Source organism: Dermochelys coriacea, chromosome 10, assembly GCF_009764565.3.
Source record: "Dermochelys coriacea isolate rDerCor1 chromosome 10, rDerCor1.pri.v4, whole genome shotgun sequence".
In the NCBI taxonomy this organism is placed as follows: Eukaryota; Metazoa; Chordata; order Testudines; family Dermochelyidae; genus Dermochelys; species Dermochelys coriacea.
In genome coordinates, this window is record NC_050077.1 from 80,581,443 (window position 1) to 80,600,319 (window position 18,877).

At 41.0% G+C, this 18,877-nt stretch overlaps 2 protein-coding genes across 3 annotated transcripts in view; one reads left to right on the plus strand and one right to left on the minus strand.

Moving 5' to 3' along the window:
• Positions 1-10,518, plus strand: part of MAP2K1 (mitogen-activated protein kinase kinase 1) — a 67,985-nt gene extending 57,467 nt beyond the window's left edge. For both annotated transcript variants that reach the window (XM_038419307.2, XM_038419308.2), the window contains 5 exons: positions 2,170-2,377; positions 2,691-2,755; positions 5,582-5,643; positions 6,786-6,831; positions 8,210-10,518. In XM_038419307.2, the coding sequence (XP_038275235.1) occupies positions 2,170-2,377; positions 2,691-2,755; positions 5,582-5,643; positions 6,786-6,831; positions 8,210-8,323 (495 nt within the window). In that variant the 3' untranslated portion in view covers positions 8,324-10,518. The remainder of the gene's footprint in view (positions 1-2,169; positions 2,378-2,690; positions 2,756-5,581; positions 5,644-6,785; positions 6,832-8,209) is intronic.
• A 684-nt stretch (positions 10,519-11,202) lies between these two features.
• Positions 11,203-17,842, minus strand: SNAPC5 (small nuclear RNA activating complex polypeptide 5). The gene is made up of 3 exons (XM_038419317.2): positions 17,619-17,842; positions 15,435-15,524; positions 11,203-14,767 (listed from the first exon to the last, which is right to left on the minus strand). Exons 1-3 carry the CDS (start codon positions 17,706-17,708, stop codon positions 14,663-14,665), a joined length of 285 nt encoding a protein of 94 aa, XP_038275245.1. The 5' UTR covers positions 17,709-17,842; the 3' UTR covers positions 11,203-14,662.
• Between the last annotated feature and the right edge of the window lie 1,035 nt (positions 17,843-18,877).

The following is an 18,877-nucleotide window of genomic DNA, read 5'->3' on the forward strand; positions in this document are numbered from 1 at the left end:
GCTGACATCCTATAGGAATATCAGACTGTAAAACTCAGTTTTCAAGGTATGAATGTCTAAATGTGTTCATTCGAGTCTTTGATCTTCTGGAGAACTTGAGGCTCAATAAAGGGGGGCGGGGGGAAGGGCAAAATGAAGTTTTGTATTGAGCATTCTCAAAGAAAAACGTATATGGGAACTATGTGGACTATTTTTATATGCTAAAACTACAAGAGGGAGTGTGTTTTCAGTCTTTACTACTGTTTGTTGTGTGTTTGTTTTTTTTTTTTTTTTTTTTGTTTGGTTGGTTTTGGCCACACAATACTAATAAAGCAAGTGCAGTAACTGACTATATTTCAGTCTGTGTTTTTCACTTTATACACTGTTTTCATGGACATCTTGAGAACCTTTTCAAGTGATTTTTTTTTTTTTTTTTTTTTTTGTTGGAATGGCTGGACTAGTTAGAGTGTGACTGTACCTGAAATACATGTTTCATTTCCCCAATGTGCGATTCAATTTTAAAAAATAAAACCATATTTGTAGCTGATGATGTGCCATCTGTTAGAGAGGCTCCTACCTACATAATTCCCACTTGCTGAAAGGGTAGGTTGGCATGAGTGCGTACACCATGTATATTGCATTTTTAATCTTTACATGAGACTTTTTTTTTTCTCTTTGTCCTTTCTGTGCTCTAATCTTTCCTAAGTAGAACACAATCCCAATAACGTTACATTTCAACATCTGAATGATTTTGAATGTGCCCATCCCACATGGAAACTATCTGAAATATTTTCCTCCTTTGTTTTTATACTTGTCAATAAAGCACTCCAGGAAACTTACACACACTTCTTTTACAAGCTGAACATATATTTGAATAGCACAGACTCTCACTTTTGAAAAACCTTTTAAAGAATTTAAATCTGTTTTTCTTCAGAAGTAAAAGAAGTATTTTGAAAAAGAAACATCTGAAATTGGAGTATATTGTTGCGTAATAAGTACATTCTCCACATTGATAAGTATTTCCTTTTATTTAAAAGTACTTGAGTCATTGAAATTGTTCTTTTTGTTAAGAACAAATATTTTTAAAGAGTATTTTTATACTCATGAGCAAATGCTAACTGTTTGCCTATTAAATGAACTACAGGAGCTGTGGTAAACATTTCACCTCTCCTGAGTCATGCTATACAGCCCGCAGTTGGCAAATTACTCCTTTGAAATACAGTAAATAGATACACACCAATGTGTTTGAGCCCCAGTTTCATTGTGTCACAGGAAAGTTGACCTTTTACAATGCCTACTTTCTGCCTAGCGCAGAGGCATTCTGGGACTATAATTCTCAGGGTATGGGAACTGTGAGCTGTGCAACAGCGCAATGGAAACCCAAGTGGAATTTAAGGCTTTTGCAAAATGCACTACTGCACGGTCTACAGTTTCCGTGTGCCCTCGAGAGCTAAGGCAGGAGAGATAATATCTTTTATTGGACCAGTTTCTGTTGGTGGTAGAGACAAGGTTTTTGAGCTAACATGGAGCTCTTCTTCAGGCCTGGAGAGCTGTCCGTTTCAGAATGCCTGTCTTCTGGACAGAAATCTGACGTAGGTAGAGGCTGGACCTTGAACCACCTCAAAAGGCAAGCTTGTCTTGTGACATTTAGAAAATCTTTAAAGTTTTCCCCTCTTCCTTTCTTGAGGAAAGGGGTGAATCCTTGATTGCCCCAAAATAACTTTTATTTTCTTATTTTTCAATTTACATGTGAGTTCTAGCAATGAATTCTGTTGCAATACTAAGATACTACCTCAAACACTAGTATTTTCTGTTGCAAAAAGTAGTAAATCACCATTAACAAAATGTTTTAAACACTTCATTAAAGGTACATTTCTATAAATTTAACTGAATTGGGTATCTGAGTTGTGCTACTGATGGTTAGTGATTCAATGTTTGTTTTTAGATTGTGATGAAATTGTAATGATGGTCTTTAATTGTTAAAGATCAAAGTACCTGAGGTTTAAGGAACTGATGAGAGTTCAGATTCCATACGCTTTAAAAAAGTCGATTATGGACTCCCTGACTGCCATAATGATTTTTTTAAAGTCATTTATTCATATGCTCAAGTGTTTATTTTATCCATCACTCTTTCCAGGTTATTGCAGTGTGTGATTTTTTTATTTCTTAGTGTTTTGCCTTTTTTTGTAGCCGGAAAGACTCCAAGGTACTCATTATTCAGTGCAATCAGACATCTGGAGTATGGGATTGTCATTGGTAGAAATGGCCATTGGCAGATACCCAATTCCCCCTCCTGATTCCAAGGAGCTGGAGCTGATGTTTGGCTGCCCAGTAGAGGGAGACTCTCCAGTTTCTGAGACTTCACCCAGGCAAAGAACACCTGGCCGACCAATGAGCTGTAAGTGACTGATGCAGTGTAGCATGTGAAAGTTGGATGGGTTTGATGGGAGGAATACATAGCCCAAAGGTGCGGTGGGACGGGGGATAAGAGGGAAATCCAGATTCACACTGTCCTTCCAGCTTCCTGGAGCCCCCAGGAAGAAGCTATTAGAACTTTGCTGCCTTTGTCAAGCAGACCTGTGCCTGTACCCTTCCCCAATAGGACGATGCGTTTGAAAGAGCAAAACCGTAGTATTGTCAGACTGAATGTATTTCTGCCTTATTTTACAAACAGTCTGGTTTATTTTTCAACATATATCATCCATTTGTAGCCTATGGACCAGACAGCAGGCCTCCAATGGCAATCTTTGAACTTCTGGACTACATCGTCAATGAGGTAAAAAGCTGTTTACATCTATGAGAACTCCCTTTTAAACTGTTAATTCAAGATTTTGGGGGTCCATATTTAAGGTGCTTTTTTTTTTTTAGTGTATATTGTAAAACAAGCCTTTTAGCTCTCTTTAAAAACACAGTGGACCAAACTCATCCCTGCTGCAAATGCACTGGCTTGAATGAAGTTATTAGAGCCCTGCACGGATACAAAATTTGTATCCGCATCTTATCCACAATCTGCAAAAATGGTCTGCGGATACCCATGGATTTGCAGGGCTCTAGAAATTACACGTGGGATACATTTGGCGTAATCTATTGCAACCGAAGATCAGCCTTTAAATAGGTCTGTGGCTTTCCAATGACGCATGGTTAAAGAGGGTGGCAGAGAGTAATATCAAGTGCCTGCTTAACTATCCCTGTCTTTGTTTTACCGGTATAATTGTTGTATCTCTAAAATAGAGTTTAGTTAGTCTAGTATTTTGTCAATTTTGAAGTGTGGTTTTGTGTTTTAGGACAAAAATGCCTGTTAAAACTTGTTACCAAGATTTTCACTGAATTCTCCAACTACAGCTAAACTCACGTAATTCCAGTGCTTGTCTTTATTGCATCATCTTCTATGTGCTGGCAAGGGCTGACCTGCCATAAAGAACAAGAGAAATACCAGTACCAAGGGATCAACAAGCTACTAAAGTCAAATAAATTAAATATGATTACCGGTGATTCATGTATAGGCATTTCTAGGACACTCATAATTACCAGTCAGCATGTTTGGTTCTCCTTGAGTACTAGATTTTACCTGGGTTACAGTTATGCTACTGCAGGGGTTCTCAAACTGGGGATCGGGACCCCTCAGGGGTCACGAGGTTATTACATGGGGGGTCATGAGCTGTCAGCCTCCACCCCAAACCCTGCTTTGCCTCCAGCATTTATAGTGGTGTTAAATATATACAAATGTGTTTTTAATTTATAAGGGGAGGTCGCACTCAGAGGCTTGCTGTGTGAAAGGGGTCACCAGTACAAAAGTTTGAAAACCACTGTGCTACTGCATCTGTTTCTAAAAGACACTAAAAAGAACTCCTCTCATGCTGTTATATCAGAGAGCTTTACTATACCTCTCCTTGGGTCAGTCGAGCAGACTTAACAGTGGGTATCATTGCAGAATCTTGTGCTTTGGACTGAAAATGTGGATGTTAAAACATCAAGGCTGATATATTGCTTCAGCTCTTACTCCTAGCTGCACTGAGTCTTCAGAAACTGGGACAGAGAGAGGCATTATTATGGATACAAATAAACATGTGTGCGTGTACACACTTGCGTTTTCATCATCCTCACGTATAAAATGGCTTCTGTCTTTTGTAAGCATTTACTGATGATTCATGTTTGTAATCCATGAGCAATAAATATATATAAATATAAGTTTCAAAATCTGACTTGCTGCCAAGCCCATGACCCTTGCAAACACTTGTCATTCTATAGTAAATGTGATTGCACATGTATTACTATGGAAACACTAAGTATATGTTTTCATTCTTGAAATACAGCTGGTTTTAGCTTACTTAATACATTAAGGCCCTGACTGTGCAAACACTTACACACAGGAGTAACTCTCTGCATAAGAGTAGGCCCATTGAGTTCAATAGGGTTACTCATGTGCATTAAATTACTCACTAGTGTAAGTGTGTAATTTAACTCGAATCCAGTAGTTAACAACATGGAGGAGAAGGCAGTGTCTGCTCACCTTTTACATAAAATAACTCTTGTCTTACCAAAATGCTTGGATTTTAACTAATGATTTTTAATTCAGAACCTGACTACAAATTCTCTGGCAGGATATTTAAATTAGGCTACAAATGTTATGCAAATAAAGATATGTAAATGGCCTCTCCCTCCACTACCTCTAGAGGATGGCAATGTATACAAATTGAATTATACAGTACATACTTGCTGTAAGGCTGTTTGAAGCCCTCATTGTTGGCAGCTATACATAGAAAAATTAATGTGAACTGTGCATGGTGCTTAGCAGCATCTGGGTCCATCATCGGCAGGTAAAGTTTCCAGAGAAGGGAACTGTGGTGAGGAGCATATAGCTAACGTGGCGACATTACAGTGTTAATTTGTAACTTTTAAAAACAGACTCTTCCTTCTGTTTAGTAATGCAGGTGGGAGTGCTTTCTTCTTTTAATAAAGACACTTAATAAGTTAAGATTGGACTGTGGCATTGAATCACTGCCTATCATTAGGGACAGCCGGGAGTAAGCCGTACCCTAGCAAGAGACTCAGGAAGCCTCTGTTTAAATGTGTCATATGGACTCATCCTAGGCAGGGTTAGAGAAAACAGAACTTAAAACGGCAGCATCTTGTCTATCTGAGCACTCCTCCTTTGGCTGCCATCAGCAGAGCTGTACCAGCTGTGGCAACAGTAGGAAATGTGAGGGAAGAATCCTAGTGTAAGCGGGTGCAACTTGCAGTTTGTATAATACACATTATGGTAACGTTTCCCCTTAGGCCAGCTGTCACCTGAGCACCTATAGTTCAGCCATTGCTAATGCCATTCTAAAAGCTGGCCAGTGTTAATTGTAAAGTGTAGTAGGAAAGGTTTCCTTTCTGAAATCACGTCAGTGTATCTAATCTGCACTGGTCTGAAAGCAAGAGTCATCTTGTCCTTACTCCAACGCCTCAGCCCTGAAGGATAGCACAGATAGTGCTGCTGTTACACCACTGGGCCCAACAAGCTATATACAGACTTATAATACAAAAATAATCAACCCATTGAGATGTGAGAACATCACTCATTCCTTTTGCTTTAATCTACCATTGATTTCATTTCCAGCCTCCTCCAAAATTGCCCAGTGGTGTTTTCAGTCCTGAATTTCAAGATTTTGTGAACAAATGGTGAGTGTTTTATGAGGTGATTAAGCTTCATGGGGACCATATTTGGGACATTAGTTTTGATTTTAGTCAGAAAATGTATTTGCTTTAAAAGGATCCCAAAGCAAAGAGATTAGTTCTTTCTCCAAATGTGAACACTGCTACTTTGTGGAGGTGTGAACAAATGTTTTCACATAGTCAAGACTCAGTGGTCTTTATGTAATGTTACCTGCAAAAGAGAATACAGTACAAACTTGAGGCCTGATCCTGTAAACTCGTACTGCTGGGTGTAGTGCTTACAGCCATAAGTAATCCTATTGAAGGTGTGCAGGTTAGGAAGCACTATACCCAGTAGGTACGGTTGCAGAATCAGGTACTGAATCATCCACACTTTTAGTACTTGGTCCTGTCTCCCCACAGTGATTATTTACACTAGAACTTTCCCCAGTTATCCAAAACTTGTGGCCACTTCAATAATCAAACTTGTAGTGAACAGGGTGTTTTCTGTGTGGATTCACTTCCTATGGAAATTATGTTTAATTTTTAACTTATATTTAACAAACCTGGAATCTTATTTCTTGGTTCCTGGAGCTGAGGCGTCTTGACTAATCAGAGCTGCAGCATTTTCAGCTCCCAAGAGGAGTAGGGGATGTGGACAAAACACACAGTGCCAGCAGCCCCTTCCAGCTGGGAGGCTCAAAAGGAGTCCCTCTTGCTCCTCCTCAGTCCGAAGAATGATGATCGGGGAAGGGATTTTCAGGCCTGGAAACATCCATATTTTGCACACTGAAAATTCAGTTTAACACACAAATCATAGGAATCCTTGCCAGCTGGGTTCCTGTCATGTATTCCTGCCCCCACAAACACATACAGCACAACGCCCGGGATAATTTCATATATGAAGTTACAGCCTTGAGATAATTTTACTACCCATTTATGAACACCTAAAAAGGTAATTGCTTAGACCCTTAAATGTATAATCGGTGGAAATTGCACTACTATAATGCTTAGAGGTGCGGTAAGAAAAACGTATCTAGGACACTGAAAAATTGATCAGCACAACCTGCTGGTAAAGCCTGTCCTTTACAAGAGAAAATTACTCAATACCTTTGATGTTTTCTATTACCATGTTGTGTGTGTGTGTGTGTGTGTTTTTTTTTTTTTAGCTTAATAAAAAATCCAGCAGAGAGAGCAGATTTGAAGCAACTCATGGTGAGTGAAAGCTCTTTGCTCAGTTATTAAGAAATTCTGGTCCTTATTAGATAACCCAGGACTATAGCTCTATGCAATTTGGTCCTTTAGAAGAGCCCAGGTAGAATTATCAGCTCACCTGAGCAAAGAGGGAGGCAAAGACTGGTGTAAGCTGTCTTTTCACTCGTTGCGACCCTGTGACCAGCACCAAACTGGCTCCTAGCACAAGTTAGTTTGAACAGACTCTTAGAGAAAATTCTGCCAGCCTGGGATTGGTGGACTGCATCAGGCTCCAGCTCTATTCCTTCCTGCCCCAAGAACAGCCCCCTCGGGCCAGAAAGAGTTGACATAAAAGGTGGCCATTCCACGATTCTCCCACATGGCAAGAATCCTCAGCTACCCTATAAAGGCAGCTTTAAGGTCACTGCACTATTCTAGTGGTTCACTGTGACCTTAGCAGGATCCAGCTAGTTGTTTTAGGTCCTTAATTTGGGTGGTGATAGGTTCTGTCATTTTTTTTAAAACCAGTATCTTAATAGAAACATCTTTCTGATATTTGTTAATTACAATGAGGACAGATTATTCACCTCTTAAACTTCCCTTTCACTATTAAATGAGCTGCAGACAGACCAGTCTCTTTGCTTTAATTTAGTAATTAAATTTATAAAATATATTGGTTATCTTCAGAGGAAGAGACAGTAACTCCATGTTCCTTTATTGTGGCTGGTTGTTATCTGCTGGAACATCTTGGACTGTTTTGGGGGAACATACAGCTTCCCTTTTTTTAACCATCAAAGTATTTTTAGAAGAGCTAAATCAAAGGATATAGTGGATTTGCAGCACTCGCTCCCTAGTCCTGCAAGTCACTCTGCATGGGCAGACTCCATTCACTTCATGTAAAGTAACTTGCAAGATCAGGGCCTCAGTCTGCAGCAGAAAGGGAAGATGAATTAAGACTTCCTCTCTCCCAACCCTAAATGTAAATCATGGATGAGAAGAGGTAACCAAATTTCTCCCCACTTAATATAGTGGAAATGTAGCAATGTATGAAGGCATAATACTGACTTTACCTATCTTGGATAATTGTGATTCTAACTTACTGCACACTAAGGTGATTGTCTTTGTAATCAGACACCATATTTATGGTGCAGGACAGTTGGAGTTCCTGGAGAATGTTTTGCAACACGTATTGCTTCATTATACTAGCATATAAAACCTGAAAAATGAAATTAACTAATCGGATCATGTTGAGTGCAATACAAAATAAAAAGAAACATGAATGGTGAAAGTAAATTAGACTTTTTTAAAGTTTTATTTCCATGTTAATAATTTTAATTGTTTTAATCTGTGTCCCATTATCTTGTTTAGCTCATTCTCTTTCCTTCTGTCTCTCTTATAGATTCATGTTTTCATTAAGAGATCTGAAGCTGAGGAAGTGGATTTTGCAGGATGGCTTTGTTCGACTATAGGCCTCAACCAGCCTAGTACACCCACGCATGCTGCTGGAATCTGAATATTGAGAGCAAATCTTGTACTGTACATCTGTTTAAAATAATGCTATTTTGGTCTCATTTCTCAAGCTTGTCTCTGTTCCAATATGTATTTCACCTCTTAAGGAAGGAAGTCTGTTCTAGCATGTGCCAAATCCTATTTGTTTTAAATTTTTGTCCTAAATTATTTGGTGTTTGTATTGGATTACTTTTACTTTAACTGACCAAAATGTGTGAGATGTTGAAATTATAGTGCTTGCTGATTAAGTGAACTTGGATATTTTTTGTAATGGAAATCTCACTGGGGGTACTTAGTCCCAGATTGTTTGAGCTCTATCAGGATTCCTTGTAAGTTGGTGGTACTTCAATCATGCTTATCTAGTCTCTCACACAAGGTTGTTAGAGATCCTCCTAAACAATATTTGTCAAGCATGCTTGTGCTGTTATCAAACTGCATCTCAAAGTTAGTCAATGCTTTTGTGTAGAGAACTCTTCCCAGTGAAACGGGCAAGAGTCCTGTATTGCCATGAAACATAGGGCATCATAACTACTTTTTGACTTGTTTATATTTCTATATTTATTTTTAAATGTATTGTCATACTTGGGATTGTTTAGTAGTATGTCTCCTTTAATTGGTTTTTTTTAAAAGTCCTATAGACTCAAGAGCTAAAAGTGCATCAGGCTTGCTTCCTTTTAACCCAACTAAAGAAGACTTATGACAACTGCGTGTATAGTGTCTAAAATGTATGAAAATACTTTTAATTACTTTATTCTTTCAGATGGCTACCAGTTTAATCTCATACTAATAAATATATTATCAAGTAACTTCTTTAGAGGATGGGTATTTTTAAATTCTTCAGTGTAAGTTGGGAGTAATTGGAATTTAACTGACAGAGCCTGCACCTTTGCTGTAGAGCGTGTGCACAAATAAAATGAAATAGCTGTTTAAATACGTTCAGGAAATAAGCACCTGTTTGATACTATTGTGTTACATAAACCCCATTCCAATTACCATAAGCCTACATAGGCCTTTTCACTGTCTCGTGTTGAAGTGAACGGGAATCCAATCCTCATCTTTCAATATACATAACGCTCACCTGAGTCAGAAAGGAGCTAGTATTGAACTCCTTTTTCAAGCTAACAGTGTCACATACCCTGTTTCTGACCAGAGCTCTCTTTTCTTACACAGTAGGTAGAGGCTCAGGCCTTCAGTTTACATTTTATTTCCAGAGCTGTGCCTGTGTTTTGGTGCCAGTGTGCACCCTAGGAGGTGGTGTTTACTCCTTCTCATAACAAGAAGGAAGGGTCACTAAATGATATTAATAGGCAGCAGTTTAAAACAAACAGAAGTATTTCTTCACACAACACCCAGTCAACCCATGACATGCTGCCTGTTGTGAAGGTTAAGACTATAACAGGGTTCAAAAAAGTAGATGTATTCATGGAGGATAGGTCCATCAATGGTTATTAGCCAGGAATGGGTACGGAGGGTGTCCCTAGCCTCTGTTTGTCTGAAACTCAGAATGGATCACTTGATGATTACCTGTTCCATTATTCCCTCAGAAGCATCTGGCATTGGCCACTGTCAGCAGACAGGATACTGGGCTAGACAGACCATTGGTCTGACGCAGTATAGCCCTTATCTCATGTACCTCTTGAGCTGCAATTTGCACCTGCTGTGTGAAATCAGATGCTGGTTCAATTGTACCATCCTGTAGGGTGTATTAACAGTGTCCCCTCTAATTCTGCCTGCTCCTGTGGGAAATGAGGGACTTTATTTCTGCCCTTCTTTAGCTGGTGTGGTCAGGTGCTATTTTGCAAGTGTTGTCTAATATGCTGTATGTACCTTGACCCTGTATTGAATATACTTAACTGACCGCTCCCAAATTATGTAGCACAAACCCTGAATATGTGAGACCAGCATGAGAAAAAATACTATCCCGTGTAAACAAGCACAGACTCTCTAACTGAACAAATAATGAACATGAGTGCACCATTTCCCATTGTCAACTTGGTTTCTTGTTAGGAAGCCAGTTTTGACTGCTTGAAGTAATCCCTACCCTGTTACATTTTGTGAGGGTTGTTGCATGTTTAACATTTGCTCAGCTGTTATAAAAATGTCCTTTTTCCAGAGGAGACTATGGCCCTTTCTATTAGGCTCCGGTGATATTTAGTGAGAGCATTCTACCAAAAGACAGCAAAAACCCCAACAAAAACCCAGTGATTAGAAAATCTTATGAGAACAGACTGAGATTTCTAGAGCTTTCTGGTTCCAGCTGGACCAAAAATACTCAAGACAGCCTTTCTTGTAATCACACATTCTGTCTCTGCAGCAACCTGAAAGTGCAGAGGCAGGTGAATTTAAAGATCACCCACACTTACAAACATTTGAGAGGTTTCAGAGTAACAGCCGTATTAGTCTGTATTCGCAAAAAAAAGTACTTGTGGCACCTTAGAGCCAAACAAATTTATTTGAGCATAAGCTTTTGTGAGCTACAGCTCACTTCATCGGATGCAACGTTTGAGAAAGGTTTGTTAAGAGGAATGGGAAAAGATCTGTATCAATATGGATTACCTTATCTGAACCTGTTTGGCCATCTGGACTCCGTTATAATCAAGGAATGATAGGGATAGAATAGGTATAAGATCAGTAACAACTTTCCCTGGAAGCAATTTTAAGAACTGCATACACCCTCTTTAAAATTAATTTGACCTTTAACAAACACCCTGAAAAGTAGAAAACCTTTTGCGGTATACAAGACACACTATGCTTAGGCTTGGAAGGATTAGACTTTTTTCCATCATTAAGTGTCAAACAATTTCACCCTACAGCCAGATGAAAAAAATTTCCATTGATAGAAATTTACAGACGGGCAAAGTAAGAAAAATACTGCTTGAGAACTTGATTTAAGGATATTTAATTTGTATATTTTGACATGTGATGTTCACAATTTGTTTCAACAGTTATAAAGCTTTAACTTTTTGAATCTCAATGTCTGTCGTTCAACAATTGTCTAACCCCTGCCTTTATAATTTCCTTCAACTGAAAATTTAAATAGATAAATAGGAAAAAAATTCTTAAACATTTGTTGAAATTTTAACATTGAATCCTGCTAAGCCTACCTCGGTTTATGGTAAAAGCACCGACAGCTTTTGACTGAGCTCTTATACACATAGGCTGAGGTTTAGAAGAGTATCAATCCCATGGGCTTTTAAAAGTGAAGAACCAAACTAAAACTGGATCCCATTCTTGATCTTACTCAGTCAGATAATTGTAGCTATGAACACCAAATACATCCAGTACTATCCAACTAGGGCCTAGTCAACACTGGTTGAATCAGTTAAACTCATTTTAGATTTGAATACTGTTCTATCCCATTCAAGTTTATGCCACCCTCATCACCAAGTATCTGTGCACCTTTCATGTACATTGATACATCTAAAATAAGCCATGTGAGATTTATTCTATCTCAAAGAAAATACTCTGAGAATATTTTTAAGTTAGACTTTTTCTTTTGTATTAGTGAAGGCAAGTAAAAATCTGCCTGACCTTAGAATGGAAGGTGGTGAGGTTTATAATGGATTAGTTCCAGCAGGAGTTCATTCAGCAATCTTTGGCTGGCCCCCATGAAAGCGCTACTTCCTGCGCAGATAACTTTACTCTTGCTAGAGACACTTACGTTGTGCCTGAGGAGCAAAGATGTTGAACACAGTCCTTGTCCTGGAATTATGACTGACACAATATTCCTTGGGGAGCCAGTGTAGAGAGCTGAGGGCAAGTTTGATGTGCTCACAGTAGCTGCTCTGCTGTATTTTGTAATAGCTGAAGTTTCCTGCAGATTGATTGTTTCATGTCCACATAGATTGTATTGCTGTAGCCCAGCTGGGAGGTGACCAATGCATATATTATTGAGGGCAGGTAATACACCACCAGAAGAATATGGAGACCTTTAAACAGCTGGGCATGGTAGCAAGCAACTCATTCTAACAAGAGCTTAACATCAGCAAGGAATCCAGGAGCACATCTAAAATTGCAAACTGACTTGACCAACTGTGGATATATCCATAACCAAAGGAGACTGGACAGTGGCTGCAAACTCAGTGCTTTCCTCTGACATCAGCATCACGTGTGTTGCCTGGATTCAGCTTCAACCAGCTTTTGTTCAGCCAATCACTAACTTGCTGAAAGTGGCATTGTACATTGCAGAGAGAAGGTAGAGCTGTGTTCATCTGCATATTGTTGGCAATACAGTCCACATACACGTTGAGCAGAAGTGTACAATGCATTGATCCTCGGATGATACTCAAAGTAAGGCATCTGGTGGCAAAGGAGCTGCTTTCTCATCACTAGGGCTTTGAGCCAATGCTTTCAGAAAGGACTCAAAACATTCTACCACATTGCCCAAGACTCCTGCCATATACCTCAGTTTCTCATGCTCAGCCGGATCAAATGCTGCAGGAGGAGGATGGCAGTCTGCCTCCATCCATCAACAGATCAGCCATCAATACCGCTAATGCTGTATGCATCCACTCACCTGGGTCAAATCCAAACTGTTTGGTCCTACACTACAAACCATGTTTAAATGGAATTTAAAAGCTGTTCAGGCTAAGGTCCTGTCTCCAGTAGAAAACTATACCATATGTACAGTAGTAGTGGCCCAGAACTCACAGAACACATATATCCTACTTATCCACACATCCAGCAGCATGTTAACCACTTCAAGTGCATTTGGCCCCAGTGGAACAGTGGCAGGAGGCCTAATTGTAGCATGCAATCTAATTTGCTAGTGTTTGTCTACATTAGCATCACAACTTTAAAAGCAAGCATAGGCTAAGAACGAGTGTTATTTAGACTTCATCAGGGCAAGGTTACATGGTATAAAGCATGCCTTTAAAATGGTAGCAAATGTGTGTAGACACTCAGTCAACAATAACATGCCAAAATTTTCCAGAGTAGATGAGGCCTAAAGCTAACTGTTACAGAACGTGTTTTGCCTTGAGTTTAGGCAAGAGAAAGGAGGGCAACAAGCTGTTGCTGTCTCAAGATAAGGGGACAGAGTAGGATGAAGTGCCAGCAAATATACTCTCCACTACAAAACAAAGGAATGACACAGGTCATGTTCCACAACCCTTACAAACTACATGTGCAAGAGTATACACTTAAAAAAAAAATCTGTTTATTTTGACATCATAACCTAAACTTGGGACAATTCCAGCCCAGAAACATTCTGCCTAGCCTCCGCAGGTCTGAGTTTGGGGAAAAGCCTGCAAATCGTTCTCCTATACAAGACAAACTTCAGTTACAACAGTATCCAGTCCACTCAGAACCAGGCTGATCTTCAGCAACAGAAGATGATGCTATACATTCTAAAACTTAGTTTCCATAACTAAAAACCAAAGCTAAGCTTTAACCAAGAGCCAATAGTCTTTCCTCAAATATTTTCCTACAATCAGGGGCAGGAGCTGTCTAAGAGTTGGCTCATGTTTTATAACCACACCTAAGACACTGAACATATTGCAAACTTCCCCCTCCCCCTTTGTTAAATAAGTAAAATGAAACTTGGTTTTCTACTAAGTTTTTGTGCAGGGCTAATATTGCTACGGGAGACATCAACAGGAGCTTTAAAGCTTAATCCTAATCAACACTGGAATGCTTTACACAGATTTTATAAACCAGATTTTTAAAATCTAGTGTATAAACATTTTCTTAGTATGAGAGGTTGACAAGGTTGTCTCAGTTAAGATATTACTTTTATTTTCTATTTTTAGCAGCATAACACAAGTTTGGTTTTCTATGTGTTCTAACATCTATTTAAGGAAAGATACAAGAATCAGCTGCAGTGATTTAGTATCAGCAAGTCATCAGGAGAGGAAATGCTTTGTCTGCTGATAAGTGTAACACTAACTTAGTATAACATTACATGAATTCTGGAAGGGCCATCATTTTTCATTACCTAGATCACCACAATTTCCTAATCTCCACTTTTGTGGAATTACAGTTGGAACAGTTATTGCTTTTAGTGCACTAAATTAGTTTAGTTAACTACATGAACTTTTCCCACCTATATACGAACAAGTAGTAAACTACATTTTAGGCTTTAAATGTAAAAGGGATCATGCTACATATTTGTGCAACAACTTTTCATTCTTTTAACACCCAAAACAAGATTCTGACAAGCTTGTGTCATCTGTGCCACCAGTCTAACCTCACTGGAACCCTCCAAAAGTAATTTTCATTCATTTGCGTAGTTCATATCTGTGTACAGCACCAAGTAGAATCTGATGGGAAGTTCTGCTTGAACAAAGGGGAATTTCCTGAGTCAAGGATAAATAACACCATCCGTCTCCCATTTTTCCCCCCTTCAGGAGTCAGATTCATCCTCCTCCTCCTCCTCTTCATGGTCTTGAATACTTAGCTGTAATTCAGTTTGATTGATAGCAGCTTCATTGTCCATCTGCCCAAGGGTCTGGTATAACAACAAGTTCAAGTTACAATCAAGAGGAATAGTAAAACTGAGCACTTCTATAGCATCTTCCCTCTGAAGATCTCACAGTGCTAATAAAAAATGAAATAAGCTTCAGCACCTTTCAGAACCTCAACAACCTTTTTAGAGAGAGACCTTTCCGTACTGGACTCGTGAATAATAAAGCCCACTGAGCTGGTAAGCAGCAACTTCTCCACAGCATAGTTTTAACTAGTTCTGGCCTGATCATATATTTAGCAAAGAGTTACTAATTGACAATGCACCAAATTTCCATCCCCTGTAGTATCCTGGCTAAACAAAAATTACAGCAAAAGCTTTATACTTCCTTGCTTACAGCATACTAAGCTTTACTGACTGTGAATTAAAACTGTGTAAATGTAAGGCGAGTGTTTCCCAATCCAACTCCCAGAAACAACTTGGTGTTGTTGGGAGGAAAAGTCATTTATTTGGTCTCTTAGCTGGTGAGTAGCGTAACAATATAAGAACCCTATGTAAAATGTTTACCAGAAACTTCCTCATATAGAGTGACTCAACTAAGAATAGATAATATTTTCTTGCTTTTCTATTCTTTGATGATTATGCTTCTGTGTAGTATTACATGAGAAATGAGTGAGCCTTCTTCCTTTCAAAAGGCACGAGTGTTCCTTACTTTTTGAGTCTCCTCTGTGATACTTGGTGGAGCGATCATTACATTCTTCTCTCTGGAGCTAATCATAGATTGAAGGGCCAGCTCTTCCACCTAGAAATAAGATATTGGAATAAATCTTTTCAGCAGTTATTTCTTTGTATCTGTTAGCAAGATACACACAAGTTCTATTTATTGTTTTTGAAGAGTAACAAAGTAGCCATTTGAAGGTAAATTCCAATACATTTAACTCATAGTACCTACTGTTAAGAGCTCTTGTGATGATCTTGATGCGAACTATATATCCTGAACAAACATGAAGCTACACACCAGGTTCTGTATCATTTGTTTTGTGGAGCAGCCCACAGCGCAGGAACTACTACTATTTAATACCACCTTTAAAACTGCAAATTCTACTTTTAACACAAGATGAAGAAAACAGGAAGCAAGTTATTCACCAAAGACACTGCTACATACTGGGTGGCACTCTTATACCCGCTTACTGGTATTTGACAAGTCTAATCTATTTCTGATGCATACAAAAAAGCATGTCAAACTGAGCATAGCTTTGTTGCTCTGCTCACATGCTTTTCTGAAGTTAATTTTACAATACCAAATTTTTTTAAATATGTTGAGATCTAAAGGTGATAAAGTGACGGACATCACTTCTGAAAACTGTGATGCTGAAAACTCTGCACATGCCAGCATGCTTCTAAAAGACATTATATCCCCTGCCGGAAATGATATATGATCAGTGCATTCCATGGGTGAATTGTCTATTAATAATTCTGTCACCTTTCTCATACCGCAGCCTTGGCATCTCACAGACAGTCACACTCTGCCTTGCAAAACTTTACGGCATTCAAACAATTGCTGCAGGAAATAGCTATGAAAAGGCTGTATAGGTCATGGCAAGCTATCTCCTGAGTGCTGTAATGAAAGGAGCCTTCACTCAAACAATTTTGTCAAAGAACAAGTGCACTTAGTTAAATAATTTATGTTTTAGTATTTTGCACATATATGACATTTTCAATCAAGGATCTCAAACTGCTTTAAAAACAACTGAATTAAGCCTTACAAAACCTCTGGAACCAAGACATTATCTCTACTTTAAAGATGAGTAAACTGAAGCTATAAAGCAACAAAATGATTTGCCAAAGTTTACAGAATGAATCTTGGAAAAGAATGCTGGAGTCTCGACTCCCACGCTCTCGCTCTAATCACCAATCACGCCTCCTAATTTTTAAAGTATTTTTAGTTATTACATACATAAGTAAAATCTAGCTAACTACATCATAATGTCACTTCTTCTGTCAAACAGTACACTATATGAAAAAAAATAAAAGGAAAATAAGGGAATACACAAACCAATGGAAAATAATACATTTCTGCTGAGTCTAAAATTTCTCTAGAAGAAAAGGAGGACTTGTGGCATCTTAGAGACTAACAAATTTATTAGAGCATAAGCTTTCGTGAGCTACAGCTCACTTCATTGGACAAATGCATCCGATGAAGTGAGCTGTAGCTCACGAAAGCTTATGCTCTAATAAATTTGTTAGTCTCTAAGGTGCCACAAGTCCTCCTTTTCTTTTTGCAAATACAGACTAACACGGCTGCTACTCTGAAACCTAAAATTTCTCTGTTTGACATACAAGCAGAGATTGTACATGGGGGGGGGGGGTTAAGGTGCGATTATAGTTGGAAATAGGGATGTAAATACTTTTAATAAAATTAACCTTTTAAACGCTTTCAAAATATCTCGCTTGCACGGTTAACCGATGGCGTGGGGCCGGCCAGCCTGAGGTGAACGGTTAAGGCGGTTGACTGTGTTTCCCGGTTAACATTTTACATCCCTAGTTAGAAGAGCGGCCATACAGGACCAGCGCCCTTGTAACGAGTCCCAGGGAAGGGGCAGACTTCGAGCCTCCTTCCCTGCAACCGAGCCGGGCCAGGCCTGGTCCGTGGGCTAGGGAGCCGGGGAAGGAATAAGGGCAGGGCTCCAGGGGCGGGGTCAGCGGGACCCATGGGTTGAGAGGGGCAGGGCCTAGAGGGGGGGGGTCGGGCGGGGAAGCAGGCAGCCCACGAGATGGGGGGGGAGGGGCGGACCCCGCTGGAAGGCCCCACAGCAGGGCCCCAACGCGCAGCCCCGACAACATGGGGGCGGAGGCAGCAGCGCGGCTCGGGACCGGCTTCCCCCCCCCCCCCGACCTTGAGCCGGTTGAGCTGATCGTGCAGCGCCGCCTTCACCCGGAGCAGCGTCTCCTCCTCCTTCCGCAGCTCCTGCAAGCGGCTCAGCATCCTCCCCGCGGCCCGCCCGCCTCGAGCCCCCTGGCGGCGGCGGCGGCGGCGCGTCCCTGGCCTCGCCCCACCCCCGGCACCTCAGGCGCCCTTCCAACCGCGGCCAGGCAGACGGCGCAGGCCGATGACGCGTCCCCTACGCGCCGCGGGAGCGGCTGGGAAAGGCGCCACCGTGTGTGGGCGGAAGCGCTTTGGCGGCTTCCGGCCCCCCCCCTCCGTCCGAAAGGCGGGGCCGGCCGCCTTTAGCAGCCGGGCGGGTCACTCGCGCCCCCAATCGAGGTCCCGTCGCCGGCTCCGGGGGCCCGCCCCAGCCCACGGCCGCAGGCTGAGCCGGGGCCACGGGATGTGGGAGAGCCCGGCCCGCCTGAGGCGGCCCCTCCCCGTGCACGCGCCGTCGTGACGCCCTGAGGGAAACTGGAACTGCCACGTGCAGCTTCCAGTGCGTCTCGCGCGTCCCCTCAGGGCCCGCCGCACGGCCGGGAGGCTGCTCCAGAGCCTGCCTCAGCCTTGGCCAGAGCGGGAGGCCCCAGCGTCGGTCGCTGTCGAGGTGGCCGGAATGGCAGCTGTCACCCAGCCAGGATAGGGCCAGGCTCATCCAGCAGCGAGCGCAGCGCTGCAGGCCCTTCGCCTAGTCACCATCCTCTACTCGAGTATTTTAAACTGAGGTGCGGAGCCCCCGGGTGTTCAAAATGAGAGGTGTTCGCCACAGGCTGGGACAGCTTGCCAAATGAAGGGGTTCGGATGGAAATCAAAGTTCATGATGTGGCTGACAAAATCTGGGGAGCAGGATTTCACTGGTTCAGGCACACCAAGGATGAGATGCTCAGGAGAGCGAAGCAAAGGGATGGATTGAATCAAAGGCAGTAAGCAGGTGCCTCAAACAGATAAAGAGGGTTGCTGCTTGGATGATGACCCCAACCCCAAATAATGGGGTAGGGGGAAAGAGGAAGATTTTGCATCAAGTGTATTGACCTTAACTGGCCAGTGCAGGTTTCACAGGGAGCATAGGCCCCCTATAATCTAAGTCTGTTTTAAAACATAGGGTCTGATCAACATGCTTTGAATCAGGACCCTGCTTACTAACTGGAAGCAGGTGGAAAATTTCACTTAAACTGCCCCCAATCATAGGTCTACTGTTAATGAGTAAACGATTGTCTATTCTTGTAAAG